Here is a 20419-nt window from a genome sequence, read left to right as displayed (position 1 = left end):
CCATAAAACTCCATGCAATTAACTTGTCAGCTTAAAAATACTTAGAAAAGCCATTTATGTTTACCATATTAAGCAAAACCTTACCACAATTAAACATACTTAGCTGTTCTGCAGAATAACACATTCTTGGCTCAGCCAAAAATATAATTTTATGATTTAACTGCATTTTAATGAACATGGCGAGTGAAAGGAAGGGTAAAACCGATTTCAGTTTAACAAACCAAATGACAAACCACAACAAGTCAGCTGCCATTAAAACCGAAATAACCGGAAAAGCCATGAAAAGACAATAAATTATTTTAAAATGACCTCAAGATTTCCATGCGAGTAGGAAAACATTCTCGCTGGGAAAATTCCTTAAGAGATTTGCCCAAGTGTTAATAGCTCATAAATATTTGAAAATGTTTTGCATTTTCTTTGGCGTTGCAAAGCGAGTCGTGGGGCCGATGGAATCCTTTGAGCAAGGACTTTCGTGTGCGGTCATAAATGGAGGACGAACCACACACACACGCAGCCTCCCTTAAGTGTGACATAATATCTAAAATATTTTGTGCAAAGTTACACAAAAGACGTTGGAGCCAAAGGGCCAAGGCGCACATGTGCTTTGCTTGCATGGCCATTTAATTTTGCAAAATGTTTGTTTGATGTCCTTAATAGGCTTAGAGCCGCTACCTTGCAACCGAAAAATGATGAAATATTCAAAAGTTCGTGGCAGGCACAAGGTGAGGTGGGTAAGCTCAGAAAGCTGCAAGTCAAACACAAGTTTTCCCCAAGATTTTTTGCCTTTTTCCTCGGCCCGTTTCCTTTCCATTTCACATATTTCACTGGATAATGCCACGACAAGCAGTCCAAGTCCATCTTCAGATATCCTTTTAGCCCCAACCTTATCCTCCTTCTCACAAAATGCATTTGCCTTTCCACATGTGTGCACAGAGAAAATAAAATTACTTCCCATATTCACACAAAATTAAATAGGTATTTAAATATTTTAATCAAAAGAACAATACATTACAAATTTAAGAATTTATTTTATACATATCTTCAATTCTTATAATTATATATGTATATATATATATATATATATATATATATATATATATATATATATATATATATATATATATATATATATATATATATATATATATATATATATATATATATATATATATATATATTTCCCTTTAAAAATAAAACGTACTTCTTATATTGATTTGTGAGTTCTTACTTACACATAAATCTTATTTATGTATTAAAACGCCTAGGTTAAAGAGCATTTTGGCCAGTGTATCTGTAAGATTCTGTTTGCAGTTGTCGCTGGAGGACTGAGACCAAAAACTTTGGCACATTGAGGTTGTCGAAAGTTTGTCTATTCATTAACCCAAATACTTGAGGGGGGGCACAGAGAGATGAGTGCTAGGCCAGGTTTAAGCCGAAGTTCCATAAAGCTAATTTGCATATTTGAGTGACTGCACATAGGACTCTCTCTTTTTTCTTCATGTTTTGTTGGCCATGACAGATGACAGCGATAAGGCAAGAAGTCTTAGAGTAAATGGGTTTAATCGCTTTTGCGGTTTTGTGCATGACGTCAAAGGCCCCTTGCTTTTATTATATTTCGCTGAACTTATTCAATTATTTTCCACTTTATGTTCTTTGTCAAATTTCGGAGCTCACAGACTTAAGCTGCAATTTAAAGAACTTATTAAAATGGAAACAATTTATAAAGTTTATCTTACACTTTTTAACCAGTTTAAGTAGTTTGCCTATTGTCTTGAGTAAAAGCATAAGTAATTGAAGAGACCTCTTGCAGAACTGCAATTCTTTCCCGCAAGCTTGAAGAATATCCAGACAAAATATCACCGTCAGACAAATACGAAAAAATATCATTTTGGGTGCAGTTTTTTATTCGTATTAGTTTTGTTGTATTTTGAAGTCCTTCAATCAGCTGTTGGATTTCGTAAACAATCGATTACATAACAGCCAGTGTTGCATTTAAATCGATAATATATTTTATTTATATTTTTTCCAATAAAGCTTAAGAAAGCTGTTTCTATTAATATTTCATCATCTTAAAAAAAACCTTTAACCACTTTTTATCACCCACATAACAGTTCCATTATCTAATCGACAATTTTTATCCCCACATCACACACGATTGTTGCGTTGCTTTTTATGACAATCAAGGCCGCAAATCAAATACGCCCAATTAAACATTGACTATTTTTAATCCTGCCGAAGCCATTGCCTTTTTCGTAATTATTTTCCAACAAAGTGAGTTGGCGGGCAGCGGGGGCATTTAACGTTTAACGTTCATAGAAAGTCGAGATAGATTGTGTGAAATCAGCGCCAACCAATTTCGAATCAATCACCAAACTCAGCCAGAGAAAAAGGCAGCCCAACGAATCCGGGGACCTAATCGAGCGTAATGATTGCGTTGGCCTCAACCGAGAAAAAAGTTTCATTTTCTGCAGCTGAATTTGTGCTAAATAAAGCGCTCATTATTTTAAGTGTGTGCCAAAAAGGAATGAAGAAATTGTATCTAATAGAAATGTTTTGGCACGAAGCTTACAGAAATTTTTAAGGAAAGTTAAACCAAACTTAATTTATCGAGGGTGCAATAGAAATCACAATCAATATATTTTAAATAAATAAATTAGAAAGACGGTTTTCTTTTTTCACTAGATAACTTAGGCACCTTTACAACTGATTTCTAATCCCTAGACTTTATTTATTTGAATACTTTTAATTGTAAAATACCATTCCATTTGATACCGTTTCGTGAAGTATTTGTTTCTGAGCCTCAACGAGTCAGAAAATTGTTTCTAATGGAAAGACAAAGGCAAAAACTTAAAGCAAACTTAGAAGGAATTTAAGGTTTTGGTTGAGGTCACCGTTAGACATTAATGAACACATGTTCGCAAGACATTAAAATTAAATGTACCGCTCATTAAAATTTGAAACATTTCAAAGGGACAGGACAGGCCGACCAAGTTTGGAGGCAAATGTAGCTTGACATACGCAATTTAGTGGGCTGAAAAAGCTTTTCCCTCGACACTCGCCCACTCACCCACTTTTGGGCATGCATCATATCACAATAATAACGAAGCATTTAATGTTAAGTGTGTGGGGGTCGGGTCTCGAGTTTCAGGTTTCAGTTTTCTGGCTTCCAAATCATCATCATCATCAGGCAGCAGCAGCATCGATAAAGTCAAAGTGTTTGCTGCGATGATGCAGGGGGGTGACCTCCAGGCAGGGTTATAAAACAAAAACCGACATATTGCCGGGGTGAGAAGGGGCCAGACCGAAAAGGACACCCGCCGAGTGACCGACTGACTGACATGGACATTGTCAGGGACATGGGACATGCTCGGACACAAGTTCAATTCAATTTTTCGGCCATGTTTTTGTCATTTCCATATATGCAAATGAATATGTTGAAAACCGGAAAATCAAGCGAGGGCCAGAGATGGAAAATTCCGCTCAAAGGCGAGAGTTTTAGGAGCGGGTATACAAGTCCCGTGAATTTTCGGTAGCGAAAATGGTCTGTGTGGGTTTGTCTTTATACTATCTATGTAGGTATACTTAAATTTTCAATTAAAGTTCTTTAATGCCACTTTTAAATATAGAATGGTATATGAACTATTTTTATTTTAATGGCTTCCAAATTTTACAATTAGCTGAAAATATAACCGTTAGGCGTGTAAACGGCCTAAAAATGTTATTTTTCTTAATTTAATTGCAAATATAACTTTAATGTGAGAAATTTCAGTATAAATCGATTAAAGACAAAATATTTGTTTATTAATTTAGTTAAACTTCTTTATTACTAAAATACAGTATACTTAATAGTCATTCAAAGGTGGACACTGATGAAACCAAATAGCTCATAGGCGATAGAAACGATGAATGAAATAATGGTGGGGTGGGGCATTAAAAGGAGGCCTTACATTGAATTTTCGAAAGGGGGCTTTCACTATAAAGGGTCTATGGGCTTTAGGCAAACATTTAACGCTGCCGAATGATTTGCAGCTGACGAAAAGCTAAACAGGACGCAGGCAACAGTTGTAATACACTGGGAAAATACATATAGACGTGGGAAATACAATTTTATACTTTGCAGGTATTGATATAAAAATAAAAGCATCTAAGAATTTATTTTTTCTTAGGACATTAACATTTTTATAATGTCTCGACTATATTAAAACAAGCAATATCATTTATGTTAGTTGAATAATTACTATTTTTTTGATTTGATATTTAAATACGCCAAGAAAAGTATCATATACAAATAAATTTTTCTGGTTGATACTTATAAAATTAATTGAGATAAACGTCATTCCAAAACAACAGTGATTGAGCCAAAAAGTTGTTTAAGTGTAAAGAGGGGAGAAATAAGTGGGGGTAAAATACAGAGTGAGTCAGATGGATAGATAGATAGTTAGATAGAGAACGATACAAAATACAAATGAACATACGCAATGCGGCAATCAAAAGCCAACACGCACAAAGGAGAGTTACGGGGGTAAACAGAGGAACCGGATGGGGCAAAGGGTGGGGAAAAGGGTGGGGAAGTGAGTGGGAGTTTAGAGCGGGTTAGATCCCGCACAGAAGGACATCCGGTCTTTGGCCGTACAACGACAAATGTCATCAAGCAGTCCAAATAATAATAAAATATACACTTAAGCCTCGTTTTGTCTGCATGCCTGTGTGCGTGTATTTTGGCCACATGTGGGGTCCTCCTAACCACCACTAACCCCCTTCCACTGCCCCTCCCCTGCGCCCGACTCTGCGTGGATTTAAATAAAACGGAAATTTATTTCGACAAATGGCATTTACTTGCAACGGATGTGCCGCCATTACAATGACACGGAAAGGCTACACAGACACACATGCACGGAGAAAATCTTACGAAATATATAAAACAGCCAAATAAAATACAAAATATGGTATCTGGTAATTTAGGTATAAGCTTTAAATTTATTTTACATAATTAAATTTTGTTAAAATACTTTTCTATCTATTGAAAATATCTTTATAAATTCATCTTTCTTAAATAACTTACATTTTCAACGGTTTTTTATACATTTTTTAAGGGTTTGGAATTCTTTAAAGATAAAAAACAACACACATTTTTTTGTAAATCTCTGTATTTAAATTTAATTTAAGTAATAGTAGTAGTCCCATATTAGCGAAATTATTCTCTGTGTAACAAGAGGCAGGACGCCACAGGATCCTCGCTCAACTCGTGCGCTATTCAAAAACGAGCGCCGTCTGGGAAACCCAGCGTGAGGCCAAAGGAATCGCAAGGAACAACCGACTGACTGACTGACTGACTGACTGGCTGACTGAATGCCTTCAATGTGCATAAGTGGGATAATGGGTCAGGCTAAGCCACAAGATATCCAAGTGGCTGCCATCATGATGATGATGTCGGTGATGATAATGATGGGTGGATAATGTCTCGTACCGGAAAAACCCCCCACACGCAGTGCGAGAAAGCGATGCGAGCGAGCCTTGGAATACGCACAACTCACTTTGCAGTATGATAAATTGTAGAAGATATCACGGCAGACTCTTTTGCATATGTACATTGTACTTTATAATTTGACACTGACAAAAATAAATGTCTGATCTAATCTTAAAGCTTATCCAAAACAGGTAGAAACATGACCTCACTAACAACTGGTACATATTCAAATTTTAATTAGATTTCAAAAGAAATGTGCAGAGTTAAACTAAAAAATTAAATACTATGGGATTTAAAAGAATTTTCCACTTCAATTTCAAATTTTTCAGTTAGAACAATTTTAAAATTAACAAATTCCTAGAACTTTACAGCCATATTGCAGTAGTTTTTTATTATTTAAAATAAACTTTATAACTTTTTTATATTCCATTTTAAAGTCATTTATAATTTCTTCCTGCGTAATCATAACTTACGGCATAAAGGCTTCCTCGTAATGTCCCTCCATCAAATTTCTCCCCACAGACGCTCAGGGCATTTAGCATTCATGAGATAATAACAACAGAAAAAAATAAAAAAAAAAGAAAGCAAGTGGACAGCAATAAATGATTTCCAGGCCATGCCGAAACATGTCATGATTCTTGGTATTTTTTGTTTTCCCTTCTCTAACACAACACTGCGTATACGCAATCGTAAGTGAAAGTCGGTGTTTTAGCCCTTGGGCTATGGATAATTTGGGTTAAGCTCACGCACACACTCCCATCACACACATATGCTTGTGGCATAATATTTTTCGGCCAATTTTTACTTTGATCCATTTATGGTTCTCTTTTTTTTTTGTTTGTTTGACTTTTTATTAAAAACCAAATGTTTTATTTGACTAACTTGTTTATGTTGGGCCTTAAAGCTGACCCTCCCAGGAAAAGGTCACAACTGGAAAAGGGTTTCTGATTGTGCGTATCAATTTTTATGGGCAGGGGAATGGGGATTAAACGTTGGGTGAGTGTGAATAGCATAGGAAATGAAATTCTTATCAGGCCATTTGGGGATTTCCCCTGTTAAGTGAGATAGCCAGAGGTCTGGTGTTATTAAAGTGATGGTAAATTTTTTAAAGAGACACCTACGAATCAGAAAACCATAAATAAGAAAGAATACTATCCAATTGAAATCAAAAAAGTTAGGCCATGATCGCTAATTTGATTAATTTGACTTGATTTGACTAACACTTAGGTTTAATTTAAAGCATTCTTAGAACTACAAAGTAGGTGCTTGAAAAAGTATTCAAATAATCGAAATAAAATAACTCAATCAGTTACAACTTTTTTAATTAACAGCACATCGCTGCCAATGCCAAACACTTTCACCTTTAAGAACCGCAATTTTCCATTGCCCCTCGGTACACTTTTCCCTTACCAACCGACGAAAATGGCCCACGATAATTGAATTATGAAACATCATTTCGCTGTCTGCGTTAACCATAAATGCATTAAGTTCGCGTTAATGAAGAATTATGCAGATGATGTCCAGGTCCTGACCTCAGACTAGACTTCAATACAAAGGCGCGGCGAGAAGAGGAGAAATATAAACGAACCTATAAAAGCCTTGGCCATTAGCAAGTCTGGTCCATTAAAACTGCACACACAGAGATTAAAAGGAGCTGGGAAAAACTTCTGCAGTGAATTTGCTGAATTATTAATTAACCTCAAACAATTAAAAGTGAAATATTTAAAAAATGTTCGTATAATTAAGCGATGCGCTGAAAAGAACGGGTTTTATAAATCCTTTTTAAGCGGCCAAGGAATTCGCTGAAGGAAATGGTTCGAGGTTTCAAGACCGATAAACAATGTAGATTGTAATTAACTTGACCGGCCCTACCTGCCCGAAATTCCCTACCATTTTCCACCCATTTTCCTCCCATTTCCCGTCTGCATGTAAATGTGGGTGGGTGGCAGCGACTTAATTGCATGCACGAAATGCAGGACCCGAATGAATGACATTCATTTTCGATTCGCTTCCACTGTCTTTGCTGCACTTCCGTTTGCCACACACACAGGAAGGCAGCCAAAGGATTCAGCAAGGATAAAACTTGGACGCGGTGGAAAATGGCAGGTAAAAAACCGGGGGTGAAATGCATCAGGGGCCATCAATGTTGAGCAATTGGGTCGCCTCTCTTGAATTTCATAAAGCATTCTCATTGAAAATAATTAAAATGCATCAAGCGTTCAAAATCAAGCAGCGTGGAAATTTAATTGTATTGAAACTCGGGGAGAAATGCTCACCTGTTCCCTACTATTTTTCCCAATTTTCTCGCCCCTTATCGATGCGAATGAATTGGTTCCATTTGGCAATGAGTTCATTTTTTTTCTTATTTACTTTCACAGCTGACCGAGCCGGGAATAAATAAAGCAAATATGGAAGTTGAGTGCGATAAATGCAATTGATCAGGGTAAGAAAAACAAAAAGGGGCGGAAATTACCAAAGAAATGGGTAATAAGGTAAGGTAAAAAAAAGTCTTAATAGACAAATCTTAAAAAGAATTGCTAATAGGTTAATGTAAAAGAAAGTCTTAATGAACAAATATAAATCAAATTGGTTTTAATTTGAGTGTATCAATATATTAATATAATTATTCAATATTTTAGTACTTAAGCTAAGACTTATTCAAAATTAAACACCTGATTTCATGTATGTTTTTCTTAAATTTCACTTCTGTTTGCAATGATTAAAATTGTGCTGCTCTCACCCACACACATTCAATTACAAAAAAAGGCTTAATTTTCATATGCATATAAATGTTGCTTTTCGTGTTTTTTCTCATTCTGCCCCGCTTTACAGCGGACACATGCTACTTTTCCCATGGTCAAAGGAAAATGCGAACAGAGCCCAAGGCCACGAGAGTACAGTGAACACTGAATGGGTGAGAAGAGGTGATGGCGCAGGCATAAAAAAACCCGCAGCTGTCATTGGCAATAAAAATAATAACACCCATCGAGTGCTCGAAAAGTAACAAAAGCAACAACAGTCAAACCATTTCAATGGCTCGATGTTTTTTATCAATCACAAAATAAACACTCAACAATGGAAGGGAGCGAATATATGTTTATGCATTTCCTCTTCAATACAATCAATTTTTTGTATGTATTATCATATTTATTTATAGGTACTACACGTGCCCCACAGGAAGCTGCAAGCGTCATACTCGTTTCACTTTGATATTGTTCAAAAGAGAAAATACATAAAAAAAAGTATTTTTAATTTTCACAGGAGCATATATATTTCTACGCCAACCTGTCTGCCATAATTGAAGTACAAGCCAACGCCATTTGATTATTTGTATACTAATAAAAAGCATTGCGAATGTTTTTACGATTTGTTTGTCATGGAATCAAGCAACACAAGAAAAAAGATGTAAGTAAAAGGAAAGCTCCCTGCCCCAAAACAACAATTTTTCATTTTCACCGAGGAAAAAGAAATGAAAAGTCCACAAATATATGACCGTCTCATAAATAGGAGACCAGAAATCAATTGACAATTTATTGTTTGAAACATAAAAAATGAGCGAGTGTAAGTTCGGTTTGGAAGGGATGTCGTTTTTGTGCAGGGGAAAAATCTATATTAAATTACGAGTCAGCTAACAAAATGTCAAAATAATAATAATAAAAAGACGAAATGATAAAAAAAATATAAATTGAGTTAATAAAAGTATAGAAACCGCAGCAATACCCTTTTGAATATTTATTGAAGATATCGCCGGAAAATATAAAGAATATATCCCAAAACTGAAGGAATGCAAAAATCTATAAATGTAAAGATTATATCTGAATACATCAGTTACAACTTCAAAATAAAAAACCAAAAGATAATGTAACTTCTAATATATTAATTGTGATATCAAAATTCATAAACATTGTACTGTAATTTGTTTAATTTTTTAATTGTACTCTTATCGCAAAAGAAAACCCATGGAAATATGAACTATAAATTACCTGATGTTCCTATCTTTGCCTGTTGCATGGATTCAGTTTCTGCAAATATACCCGTTTAGCCATTATTTAAAGGAAATCCCATGACGTAGACATATATGTATCATACACATTTATATATAGAGAAATATTGTATGTGCATTGCTTGACTTTTTGTGGCCATTGTTGCTCGGTCGGTGGCTGTTGTTGATGCTGGTGCTGTTGCTGCTCTCTGGTGTGCCCAATTGCCTTTAAATTGTACCGAGTGTTAAGTGGCGCACGTTAAAAAAACATTTAACGTTTTTATTTACGATACACCGAGTCGCCAACAACAGAAAGCCCAGATATAAAAAACATTTGTAGGACCACTGGTGGAGGAGGCAGTGAAAGTGTTTTGTTCTGGCCCTGGCATTAGGGACTCTCAAAAAAAAAACATATATATATATGTAGGTACAACAAATATATAAAAAAGGATATTGGAATCGCAAACGAATGGGAGGCTTAAAACGGGGGGAAAAAATAAAACGGAAATTAAAGTTAAAATATGGCAGGAGTCTGAAAGGCAGAAAGAGCGATTGAGGGTTAGAAGTGAGACAATTGCGAGTGGAAATGGGAAAATGGAAAAATGGAAAAGTGAGCAAGTGCTAAAAAGTTATGGCAACTATGAGGTATATAGAATTGAGTACCTGACTATTGTGCATGACTATTGAAGTGGAATAAGTGGATCTGCATGTGTAAAAATTAAACCCGTAAGCTATGAATTTTAATAAATATTGTATACTAAAAAGCACTAGTTTTTGCGGTAAGAAATGTCAAGGACAATTGTTGTTAATGATAGATTAATTAAATTAAATAAAAAAATAGAAAGCAACAGACGTACAAGTAAATATGTATTGTCAGTAGTGAAAAATAAATATTATAAAATTAATAAGGGTAACATGAGTAATCATAATATATGTATAACCGTTTAAGAATCACGGATCTTTCATGTTTTCCAGATTTATTATATGAACAAGTCTTTATTACTTAATTTACAAGTAGGCACAATGCTTTGTTCTATTTCAAAACAGGATCCAAAAGAAACAACAGGGTCATGCTCCCCGCTGGATTAGCATATTCCCTTCGTTTTCTGAGGCGCTTGGCTCACTCTTCGTCCGCGGATCTGCCACGCCCACAGTCCCACAAGGGAACTGATGATTCTCTCGCCAATAATAAACCTAAGCCCCAAGGCGAAAACGAACTAAATAATGAACCGCGATTCATACGCCTGCAAAAGGATTTTGAACTCTATCAGTTGATGGAAGGCCCCAAAATGGTGGTGCCCCTGAATAAATGCGATGCCCTGCGGTATTATCGCCAACTGCTGGCCCTTCGTCATTTGGAAACGGCAGCCTCGAATCTTTACAAGGAGCGATTACTACGCGGATTCTGTCATTTGAACACTGGCCAAGAGGCTTGTGCCGTGGGAATTTGGGCCGCGATGGGGCAACAGGATAAACTCATTTCAGGATATCGAATACACGGCTGGGCGTGCATGATGGGTGTGTCTGCAAGAAGTATCCTTGCTGAACTCAACGGACGAACAACAGGTAGTGAATTCGTATTTAATTACAAACAATGCGACACATTAAAAAAAAAAAGTAACTGCAATGGCATCAATTATAATCTTATTTTCCCTTTTATAATAAAATTTTTTTGTAAGCTTATCAAATTTCTTATATTCAAACATAAAGTTCCCTTTCAATTGCAAACGTAAATAAGTTAATTGTTAGTCATGGGAGAAAATAATAATTATCTGTTTTCATAATGATTATTTTTCAGGCTGTTCTGGCGGAAAAGTTGGCTCCATGCACATGTACGGGAGGAATTTCTATGGATAGCACCTCTATTCGGGCTATTATAAAGGATACTTAAGGAATGTCCAAGGGCAACCATTAAAACATATAAGATTGCAATAACTTAAATAAATAACTTAAACCTTCCAGGATTTTTCTTCCTTTAATCAAAACTGTCTTAAACTTTGAATCTTACACATCCTTATCATAACTTTCATTAGCATTTGTGTGTGCTCTATTTAATTTATGCTAAATGATCAACGGCTGCTGCTTATGTCTACGTTTTATTTTTATTTTCCCGGCAAAACGAAAACAATAATTCAGCACTGCGAGCTGCCGCTGAAACAGCAGAAAGCGAAGAAAAAATTGTTACGGCTCAAGAAAAAAAAAATTAAAAGAAAAGGGTAAGCAGGAAAAGGAAGTGTACACACAGGCATACACACGCATGTGACCGGGCTCCACTTTCCACCCACACACACCCACTCACTCATTTGCCTTTGCACTCACGTCTGTGTAATTTATGCCAAAAAACAGTGCGCACGGATGTACCCTAGCAGCGCACAATTACAACGGGTATATAAGATCTACTTCACATAATTGAATATAGGGAAAATATTATTTACGATTGGTCTAAAGAGGATTTTAAATAAATATTGTTAATGTAAAATTAAATTTAAGTGTTAAAGAAAATAAACGTATATTCTAAAACAAAATTTTGTACCTACAAGAAAACTATTTAATGTTTCAATATGTGTTTAGGAAGTACAGATTTCTTATTAAATTTACTAATATACTGGAGTGTCTTGAGATTTTGGTCTTGTAATTTCCTCATAAAACAAATTTTGTCGGTAATTACCATCGTTTAATAATAATTATTAAAAGCTGCTTCAGTTTTCGAAAACAAATCTGCACTTATGACGAACTAAGTAAAGCTTATGAAAAGTATTCATTAAAAAACTGAACTGGCATATAGCAAACATAATCTTAAACGATGTTGATAAATGTCGAAACTGTACGCTTTTTAAACCTAACATAAATATTATCTAAATTTTTAACAATTTACATTATATTAATACATTTTTGTTGCTTGTGATTTGCATGAATTTTTAACCCGTTTAAAGAAATACATTTTACATTTTACATGGCGCGGTGGCGCCACTGCGGAAGTATTCGGAAACATCAATTGTTTACTTCATGAAATTACATATTCTTTACAACATTTGTTAAAGTGGTATTAGAAGTTAAAGGCATTTGATTTTGATCGATAAGGCGCAATCCCCTGACCTGCCTTATTAAAATGCCAATAAATAATTACTTTTGTCACTGTCTCTTAGCTTTCATATTTGATTAGTAAACCTACAATTTGTGTAGCTGAAGTGTGAAAACCCAAAACCATTAAAGAAAGCAATAATTAAATTATATTAAAATTCACTTACGCAACTCATCTCTTCAGGATTCCAAAAGACTTTGTAGCAGTTGAGAGGCGGAAATGAGATATCACACACGACTAAATACACCTCCGAACAGGAAACAAGTGGAAGAAGCCTCGATGTGGAGTGATAGTAATGAATAAGCACGTGTGGGATTATAGTTGGACACAAATGTTATTTTTTGCCTTAAAGCCGTTGAATTTATAGAAATTATATATATACATTTCCCTTCCCGGTTGTTCACCTTTTCTATAATGGGTTGCTTATTAATTTAGGAGTGCTTAAAGGAGGAACTTACTTGTATGTAGTTGCTATTTAACCATTCTTATCAGATCCGAGAGGAACCGGCTAGATGGGAGTACGCATTTCAAATAGTGTATACAAATGTTTGGAAATCTAGTTCTTGTTCCAATACACTTTAAGCACACAATCCTATAAATATTCTTGAACTGGGTTTTAAATGAAATGGTAATGAATGTAACTTTTTTTGCCAGTAGTAGCGGTTTGCCAATCTCTTTCCGAATAGGAAGTATGGATGCACGAAAAAGCCGGCGTTCCTCCTTAGGACAAGAGGTTTTCCTTTGGTCCACAATAAAAGCCCGGCAAATTTTCTCCAATTGGATGGTATATAATGAAGTGATAAGAATGGGTTAGTAATGGGTATGGCAACTTTTTAGTTGTTGTAAGTACATACAGTTTCAACAAACTGTTATCTTGGCATCGCATCGTTTCTGTTCAGAAGTACACATGTACCCGAAAGCCCGGCAAGATGACACCAAGTGCTCCCCACTTCTAGAAAACATGTAATTTCATTTCTGGTCCACTTACAACACAAATCCCGTTCAGAACACCATCTCCATGTCATGACGTGGTTACAAAGGCTTGGCAATAAATGTGTCTGTATATTACAGGTGTTTTTTTTTTTGTTTTTAAGTAGTAGCTGTTTCCCAATGAAGCACGCTGTTTATTTGAAATTAAAAAAGAACTGGATGCATATATTTCGTCGGTTTATCTTGGCTTTGTCCTGATCAGATGACAGAGAACTCGGCTAGATGATGGACTCCATACACAGCGAATGTTGGTGGTGCAGCACCCAGTGCTCCTCGGCTCCGGCCAATATCTACTTCCTGTTCTGGTTGTTGCGGGCCATGTCCTTGGGGAAGGAGCGCAGAGGGGGCGTGCGGATGCGGCGGGCCTCGCGGGATCGGTTACGCACCACCTTGGAGTGGATTGCGCAGGACACGCAGTAGTGGAGCTTCGCGTAGAGCTTGGGCAGAACGTAGGAGTCCCAGATGCTGGCCTCGGTGATGTCGCGGACGGCAGCGGCCTCCACGATGTTGCGGATGACGAACTTCTTGATCGCCTTGTCCTTGGGCACGCAGCGGGCGCAGTTGGTGCAGCGCACGGGCTTCACATGGCCGCGGTTGTGCTTGTTGCGGCCTCCGTTACGGCGCTTCTTGGTCATATTGGCGGCTGTTTTTCAACGAAATCAATTGCATCGTACATCCATTAGCATTTATCAGCGGACTCGCGGTGCGGATGGCTGGCATAATTACCTTATTTATCGATTTTCAAAATCCGCCCAGCGAAATCCGCGTGTGTTCACGTTTCGGGAAACGAAAAGAAAGAAAATAGTGTGGACGCACCCGGCGAAACTGGAATAAAGGGACTAAAAAATCACAAAACGGGAGCTGTAGCGTAGTTGGCAACGCGGATCAGAGTGACCAGGGTTCCCACGGATATAAGCCATTTTCTAGCTTGAATTAAGCTTACCAAGGAAATAGTTTAGCTTTAATTAGTTTAAAAAACTAAAAATAAATTAAAATAAACAGTATTTATTAGAAAACTCAATAATTTATCATTGTCTAAATTAATTTAGTTTAAAATTTGTAGCTCGAAGTGTAACTGCCAACAGGCCCTATTTTAAGAAAGTACTTAAAACTTTTAAATTAAATTTGTTGAATATGTCTAGGCTTTAAGGAAATGACAAATAAATTTAACAATTAAGTGTTTGCCAATGTGCAATGAGGTTAGATTTTAAATTGATAAAATATTTCTTATCGGGATATGCAATGTGGTTGGCAACTTGCCACCCTGCGACTTTTAGCGGGTAATAAATAATTAATACCCGTGTTATTATAAATGAGAAACAAACATTTGTGTTTTTTCATTAGTTAAAAAACCCATTAGTTCTTAACATACTTTAGATTTAAAGCCATTTAGTAAAGAACTATTTGTCTTCTTCTTTTTGTTCTTAAAACATATTTGTAACCTTCTTAAACAGCGTTTCGATAAATACAAATTCGGGAACTTACATTGAACGATTTCACTTTTTATTAATCATAACTTAATTTTTTAATATTTTCTATTAATGAAGAAATATGGATTTAAGCTTATTGGTGAAACCTTATTTCGTTGATTAAATATATATTTAGCAAACGGGAAAGTCAAAATAGTTTGGGAATCTCTATATTAATTGGACGGTCGATACGCGTTGTAAAGTAATGCTTCTCTAAAATTTATTAAAATAGTATGCCAATATATTACAATTTTATTAATGTAGTGTAACTAAGTGGCAGCTGTCAATAAAAGAAAAAAGTAATCAGCGCCTAAAACCTTTTCTTATCTGTACACTTGAATGGTGGGTATTTCTTGATGAATTAAAGACATGTTAGTTATTTTCGACATTTGCATTTTGTACATTTATTTTTGTTTTATCAGCTTAGTGGGGTTTTCTTTGTACACTTGTTAAAGTAAAATATTCAAAACAAATCTTTGTCTGTCTCGGTCTCCAGTCTGCAAGTTTAGCCACGCCCCTTGGATCGGTGTGAACTGCGCTCTCTTCGCGAGCGATCACGGGATCGGTCCCGGTCACCGGATTGACCGCGTTCCCGGTCACGAACTTTTTCACGTTCCCGTTGGCTCCTGTGATCCCGTTCTCTGTCACGTTCACGGTCCTTGCCGCGATCACTTTCCTTTTCACGGCCACTGCGATCTGACCTCTCTCCACGATCTGACCTTTCGCCGCGGTCATCTCTGGACGAACGGTCACCTCGCCTGCCTTCCATTTCACTTCGACTGTTCTTTTCAACGCGCCTCTCGCGAGGGGAAGAATTCTCCCTTCTATGTGGTTGCTCATGGGAAAGAGATCTATCTCGCTTTCGTTGTCTGTCATGGGAAATGAAATTTGGGACCCTTCGTTCTCTGTCTGAAGAATTATTCCGGTTTCTTTCTCTATCGTATGAAGAATTATCCCGGTTTCTCTCTCTGCCGTAGGAAGAATTCTCCCGGTTTCTTACTCTGTCAATGGAGTTATCCCTGCGCCTTTGACCATTTCCATTGGACTGATAGCGATGCGATTCTCTGGACTCAGGACCTTCCAAGTTGAATTCATCACTATCTTGCGGTTGTCCTCGGAATTTGTTGTTTCGTTGAATCTGCTCCTGGCGCTTAATCTTCGCCTGAGGTTCCGCATCACTTTCTTCGCTGGAAGAACTGGACGAAGAAGATTCGGAGGAGGACTTTTCGCCATCTTCGCTGCTGCTGGAACTTGAGCTCTCCTGACGTTTCCTCTTGCGCTTTGATTTCTTTTTGGCTGCCTTCTGTTTCTCTTTCTCGCGCTTTTTCTCCTTATCATTTTCCTTCTGTCTTTCCCTTTCCCTCTCCCTTTGCTTCTCCTTCTCCCTCTCCTTTTCTGCTTTCAGTTTTTCCTTTTTCCGTTCTTTCTCCGCCTTTTTTTTCTTTTCGGCCTTTTTGTTCTTGGCCTTTTTGGTCTTCTCCTTACTTTCTTTTTTCGATTTATTTCTACCCTTGTCCTTACGCTTGCGTTTCTTCTGGGGCTCTGAGCTGGAGTCGGAACTTGAGGATTCACTAGAAGATTCGGAGCTGGATTTGTCTTCTTCACTGGAGTCTTCGCTGCTGGAGTCCGAAGATGACGATGACGAAGAGGAGGCCGAAGGTGGGCCTGTCTTTGAATTTGCAGCGGGAGCAGAGCCATCTCTAAAAGGATTCCCTCCGGAGTTGGCCAGGATTTCGGCATTTATTGCGGGCACAGCCTTGGGGGCATTCTTAAGGAATCTTCTCAAATCATCCGTCAGACCACCCAAGCCAATGGAGGTGAAGAAATTAATAGAGAAGCGGGTGTTCCTGGGGTTATCCTTGGGAAACAAACCAGCCAGGCTTTCGACCAACACATCTTCTTTGAGCTTTGTATTCAGTTTGCCCAATCCCATGTACTCAGCCAGCTCCTGAAATAGGATTTTGATAAATATCCTGCTTGAGGACGTGGTATCATCCTCGTTCAGTTGAATGCACTCCAGCACATCCCAACTGATGGCGTCTGTAAATAGGAGATGGGCGAAGAACTTGCTGACGTTTCTCAGGCGATTCGTATCCAATCTGTGGGTGGTTTGATACGTGTCCTTGAAGATCTCCTCAAAAGGCGGTATATAGATCTTGTTAATGTTGCAGAACCGTTGGGCCAGTAGTCCATAGAACTTTTCGTATGTTCTCTGCTCTGCACAGCAATCGAGAAACATGTGGCAGAGTTCTATTTCCTGGCCGGGTTTCAATTGCATTTTCATCAGCTTGTGGGCACACTCTTCATAATCCAAGCTGGAGTTAATCGTTAAGTAAATGGTGCGTCGCAGGGCAATCAGATTGGTTTCAGTGTTGTCGATGATATCTCCACCTTCGGTTTTCTTTTGGTTTTCCGCATCTGAACCGGACTCTCCGTCCGAATCGCTATCCGAATCCGATCCGGAACCTGACCCCGAACTACTTCCATCATCGCTGCCTAAGATCTCGCGACTAAGACCTTTGTATTTGTCTTCGTTCTCCGCATAGTTGTCGTCAAATTTAAAAACATCTGAGAACGGATACCATATAGGGATTAGAATATAATAAGAAAGTAAAAATCATAAATTTACTTACTCAATATATCCTCCGTTTCGGTGGCCTCGTCTAGCATCATCAGATGCGTGAACTGATCGTCCTCCTCCACAAGTTCCAGCTCCGATACGACAGCCTGATGATCCTTGAAGCCATCCTTTCGCACCTGGAACAGCACCTCGATCATGTACTGCACCCGCTTGTCCAACTTTCCCTCATGCAGGATGTTCCTAAGCATCTCGAAAATGGCCCCAATGCCTTTGGAGGAAACCTCAGTCAGTTTCATGCCGCACTCCTTGAGAAAAGCGATGGCCACCTCCACCGAGTCATCCGTAGGCGTTTCCACCAGCAGGGTGAGGATCTCTAGGGCCAGAATTTCATGGGCCACCCGCTGGTTGACCAGGTGTCCAATGAATCTGGTGGCCGACATGCATACCAACTTATCATTACGGCGGAACGCCCTACGAAATTGGATGACCAGACGTTTGAGCAGCAGCTCTCCTATATTCGGAAACTTTGAGTTTATAATGCTCACCAGAGCCGCATACACATGGGTGAAGGTGGGCGAAGCGGCCTGTGCTTGGATAATACTCCTGCTGAGCAAACCCCTACCCCTGACGATATTCTCTCTTAAAAGCTCCCTGGTGATGATCGCTATATTGGTTACATTCACTTTGTTGATGTAACCGTGGATGGATTTCTTGAGGGCCTCCCAGGCGATTCTCTGATAGGCAGCGGAGGCTTTATCCGTGATCTGCGACTGCATCAAACGCAGCTTGGCGGGTGGAATATAGGCTCCTCCCGTGCGGGATGTCAACACATCTACAGTCTTCCTTTGACGCTCTGTGATTTTGGCAGCAGGCTCGGTGACGGTTTCGTTGTCTGCATTACTTGGTTCAGGATGGCGAGCTGTTTTGGAAGACTTAGATCCCGGGCTAGAGGTGGAACGATCTCGTTTGCGATCAGATGACCTCTTCCTTTCCCTGGAATCATCTCTACGCCTGCTGCCGGATTTGCCCCGCTTTTGGTGGCGCTTCTTCCGCTCCTTGGCCCTTTCCTCATCGCGCTTATCCCGCTCCTCATGACGTCTCTGTCGCTCCAGTCGCCTTCTCTCCAGGGAGTTAGACCTGCGCCGGATGGGACTGCCACTGCCGCTGCGGGTTCTACTGTTTCTGCTCCTCGAGCGACGACGTTGACGGCTGCGGGGCGAAGGACTTCTGCTCGAAGATCGTGGCCGAAGGCGCTTTTCATCCTGGCTGCGGCTTCGTTGGCGGCTGGTCTCTTGGATTGGACTCCCCTTGATGGCGGCGGATTTTTCATTCACCTTAGCAGGCGGCACGTCATCATCGTCTTTCTAAAATGAGGAAAATTTAAAAACCAAAATAAAATGAAATCGGGTATCTAATCAATATTGAGGAAAATCCCAATTAATGTTCTTAAAACGTTGGTCGACTTTTAAGTTTCAGAAAAGACGTGCGCACTTGACCTAAATTTAAGCTCATTTACAATTCAGAATTCAATGGTTTCTATTCAAATCATAGGCATGATGGGGAATCATTAGTGAGAAGTTTGTTATGCTAATTACAAGTGAACACTTGAAAAAGTACAACCAATGTACATATGTAGCTATCTTGAATGAAAACTTAGACAATGAAATATTAAAAATAAAACACAAAATAAATCAGCATATTTATAATTTCACTGATTGATGAAATAAAACTACAAACACTTAAAACAGGAGTTAAAGTGATTTAACTTACGTCCGTAATTTCGCCCTCTTCGATGTGGTTCTCCGCTTTGGGAGGTTCCACTGTAACGGCTGCTGTTTCCTCTGCCGATTCCTTGCTGATTCCAGCACTTCCATTGGTGGTCACCGGCTGCTCTTCCACATTTCCCCGCTCATCTGCTTCTTTTTCGGTGTGCTCTTCTTGGGCCTTCGGTGTTTCCAGCTCTTTAGTCACACCTGTGGCTTCTGCTTCCTCTTGTCGTTGGACAGGTGTTTCTACTTCAGGTTTTTTTTCTTTTTCCGCTTCATTTAATTTCTCTGTTTCCGACGCGACAGCTGCTGCTTCTTCTTGCCGCTTTTCCACGCCAGCAGAATGGGAAATTTGATCGGGCTCGCTTTCCACTGGAGTTTTTCGCTGGGAAGTCGGATCCTCGTCCCTATTAGCTTCTCTTCTCTTATCGCTATCCGCCTCGTAGTCCTTTTTATCAGTTTTATTCGCATCTTTGGCGGATTTCTTCTGCGCTGCTTCCTCTTTCTCCCGGCCGCTGCTCGAGGAGGACGAGGAGTCGCTCGAGGCGTCGCTGTCGCTGCCACTGGAAGTCCCGCTGCTGCTGGAACTGCTGCTGGAATCACTCTCGGCATCGCTTTCCCCCATCGCGCGGTTAATTTGGGAAAATTGCTAGGAAAACAACGATGAAAATCTGGTGGAGAGCAAAAAACACAACGCGGCGATAGATTCTCGAGTAAAATCCCCAAACGCCTTCGCTTGCCGATAAAATCTCGTGCGCCTTTAAATATCGATAGAATATCTATACCGATATGCAAACTACTAAATTCAGTATTTTTTAGGCATTGTAATAGCTTGATTCCATTGCCGCATTATATTCAAAATTCAATGATATTCAAATACCAATAAAATTTAATTAAAAAAAAATAAAAAACTAAAGAACTTAATAATAAAGAAAATTGAAAATTACAGAGAAAAAATTAAAGGTTTTAGTGCATTTAATATGTTTCCGAATATACTAATCGGTTTTGAGCAATTTGTAAGCTTATTATTTTACCTAAACAACATCGCATATTTTAAATTGAAAAGATATTATACTCACTTT

At 38.4% G+C, this 20419-nt stretch overlaps 3 protein-coding genes and 1 long non-coding RNA gene across 4 annotated transcripts; 2 read left to right on the top strand and 2 right to left on the bottom strand.

Moving 5' to 3' along the window:
• The first annotated feature begins 5931 nt into the window (after positions 1 to 5931).
• Positions 5932 to 8523, top strand: LOC121467855. Its single transcript, XR_005977880.1, has 3 exons — positions 5932 to 7573; positions 7846 to 7910; positions 8300 to 8523. It is a non-coding gene; the product is annotated as an uncharacterized LOC121467855 (long non-coding RNA).
• Positions 8524 to 10475: 1952 nt separating this feature from the next.
• LOC108149226 (probable pyruvate dehydrogenase E1 component subunit alpha, mitochondrial) lies at positions 10476 to 11408 on the top strand. Its single transcript, XM_017276658.2, has 2 exons — positions 10476 to 11015; positions 11248 to 11408. Exons 1-2 carry the CDS (start codon positions 10520 to 10522, stop codon positions 11304 to 11306), a joined length of 555 nt encoding a protein of 184 aa, XP_017132147.1. The 5' UTR covers positions 10476 to 10519; the 3' UTR covers positions 11307 to 11408.
• A 2250-nt stretch (positions 11409 to 13658) lies between these two features.
• Positions 13659 to 14359, bottom strand: LOC108149561 (40S ribosomal protein S26). Its single transcript, XM_017277199.2, has 2 exons — positions 14248 to 14359; positions 13659 to 14164 (listed from the first exon to the last, which is right to left on the bottom strand). Exon 2 carries the CDS (start codon positions 14154 to 14156, stop codon positions 13812 to 13814), a length of 345 nt encoding a protein of 114 aa, XP_017132688.1. The 5' UTR covers positions 14157 to 14164; positions 14248 to 14359; the 3' UTR covers positions 13659 to 13811.
• Positions 14360 to 15366: 1007 nt separating this feature from the next.
• On the bottom strand, positions 15367 to 20070 carry LOC108149490 (pre-mRNA-splicing factor CWC22 homolog). Its single transcript, XM_017277109.2, has 3 exons — positions 19342 to 20070; positions 17624 to 18935; positions 15367 to 17558 (listed from the first exon to the last, which is right to left on the bottom strand). The coding sequence occupies exons 1-3, from the start codon at positions 19960 to 19962 to the stop codon at positions 15496 to 15498; spliced, it is 3996 nt and encodes a 1331-aa protein (XP_017132598.1). The 5' UTR covers positions 19963 to 20070; the 3' UTR covers positions 15367 to 15495.
• Between the last annotated feature and the right edge of the window lie 349 nt (positions 20071 to 20419).

Source organism: Drosophila elegans, unplaced genomic scaffold, assembly GCF_018152505.1.
Source record: "Drosophila elegans isolate 14027-0461.03 unplaced genomic scaffold, ASM1815250v1 contig_814, whole genome shotgun sequence".
Lineage (NCBI taxonomy): Eukaryota > Metazoa > Arthropoda > Insecta > Diptera > Drosophilidae > Drosophila > Drosophila elegans.
The sequence above is the reverse complement of the archived record's forward strand: the minus strand, read 5'-3'. Positions and strand labels throughout refer to the sequence as shown.

Coding starts and splice junctions, on each gene's coding strand:
- LOC108149226 (XM_017276658.2), top strand. CDS start 10,520: ATGCTCCCCGCTGGATTAGCATATTCCCTTCGTTTTCTGAGGCGCTTG. Junction 11,016..11,247: donor ACTCAACGGACGAACAACAG/GTAGTGAATTCG, acceptor ATTATTTTTCAG/GCTGTTCTGGCGGAAAAGTT.
- LOC108149561 (XM_017277199.2), bottom strand. CDS start 14,156: ATGACCAAGAAGCGCCGTAACGGAGGCCGCAACAAGCACAACCGCGGC.
- LOC108149490 (XM_017277109.2), bottom strand. CDS start 19,962: ATGGGGGAAAGCGATGCCGAGAGTGATTCCAGCAGCAGTTCCAGCAGC. Junction 18,936..19,341: donor AAGAGGGCGAAATTACGGAC/GTAAGTTAAATC, acceptor TCCTCATTTTAG/AAAGACGATGATGACGTGCC. Junction 17,559..17,623: donor CGAAACGGAGGATATATTGA/GTAAGTAAATTT, acceptor ATCCGTTCTCAG/ATGTTTTTAAATTTGACGAC.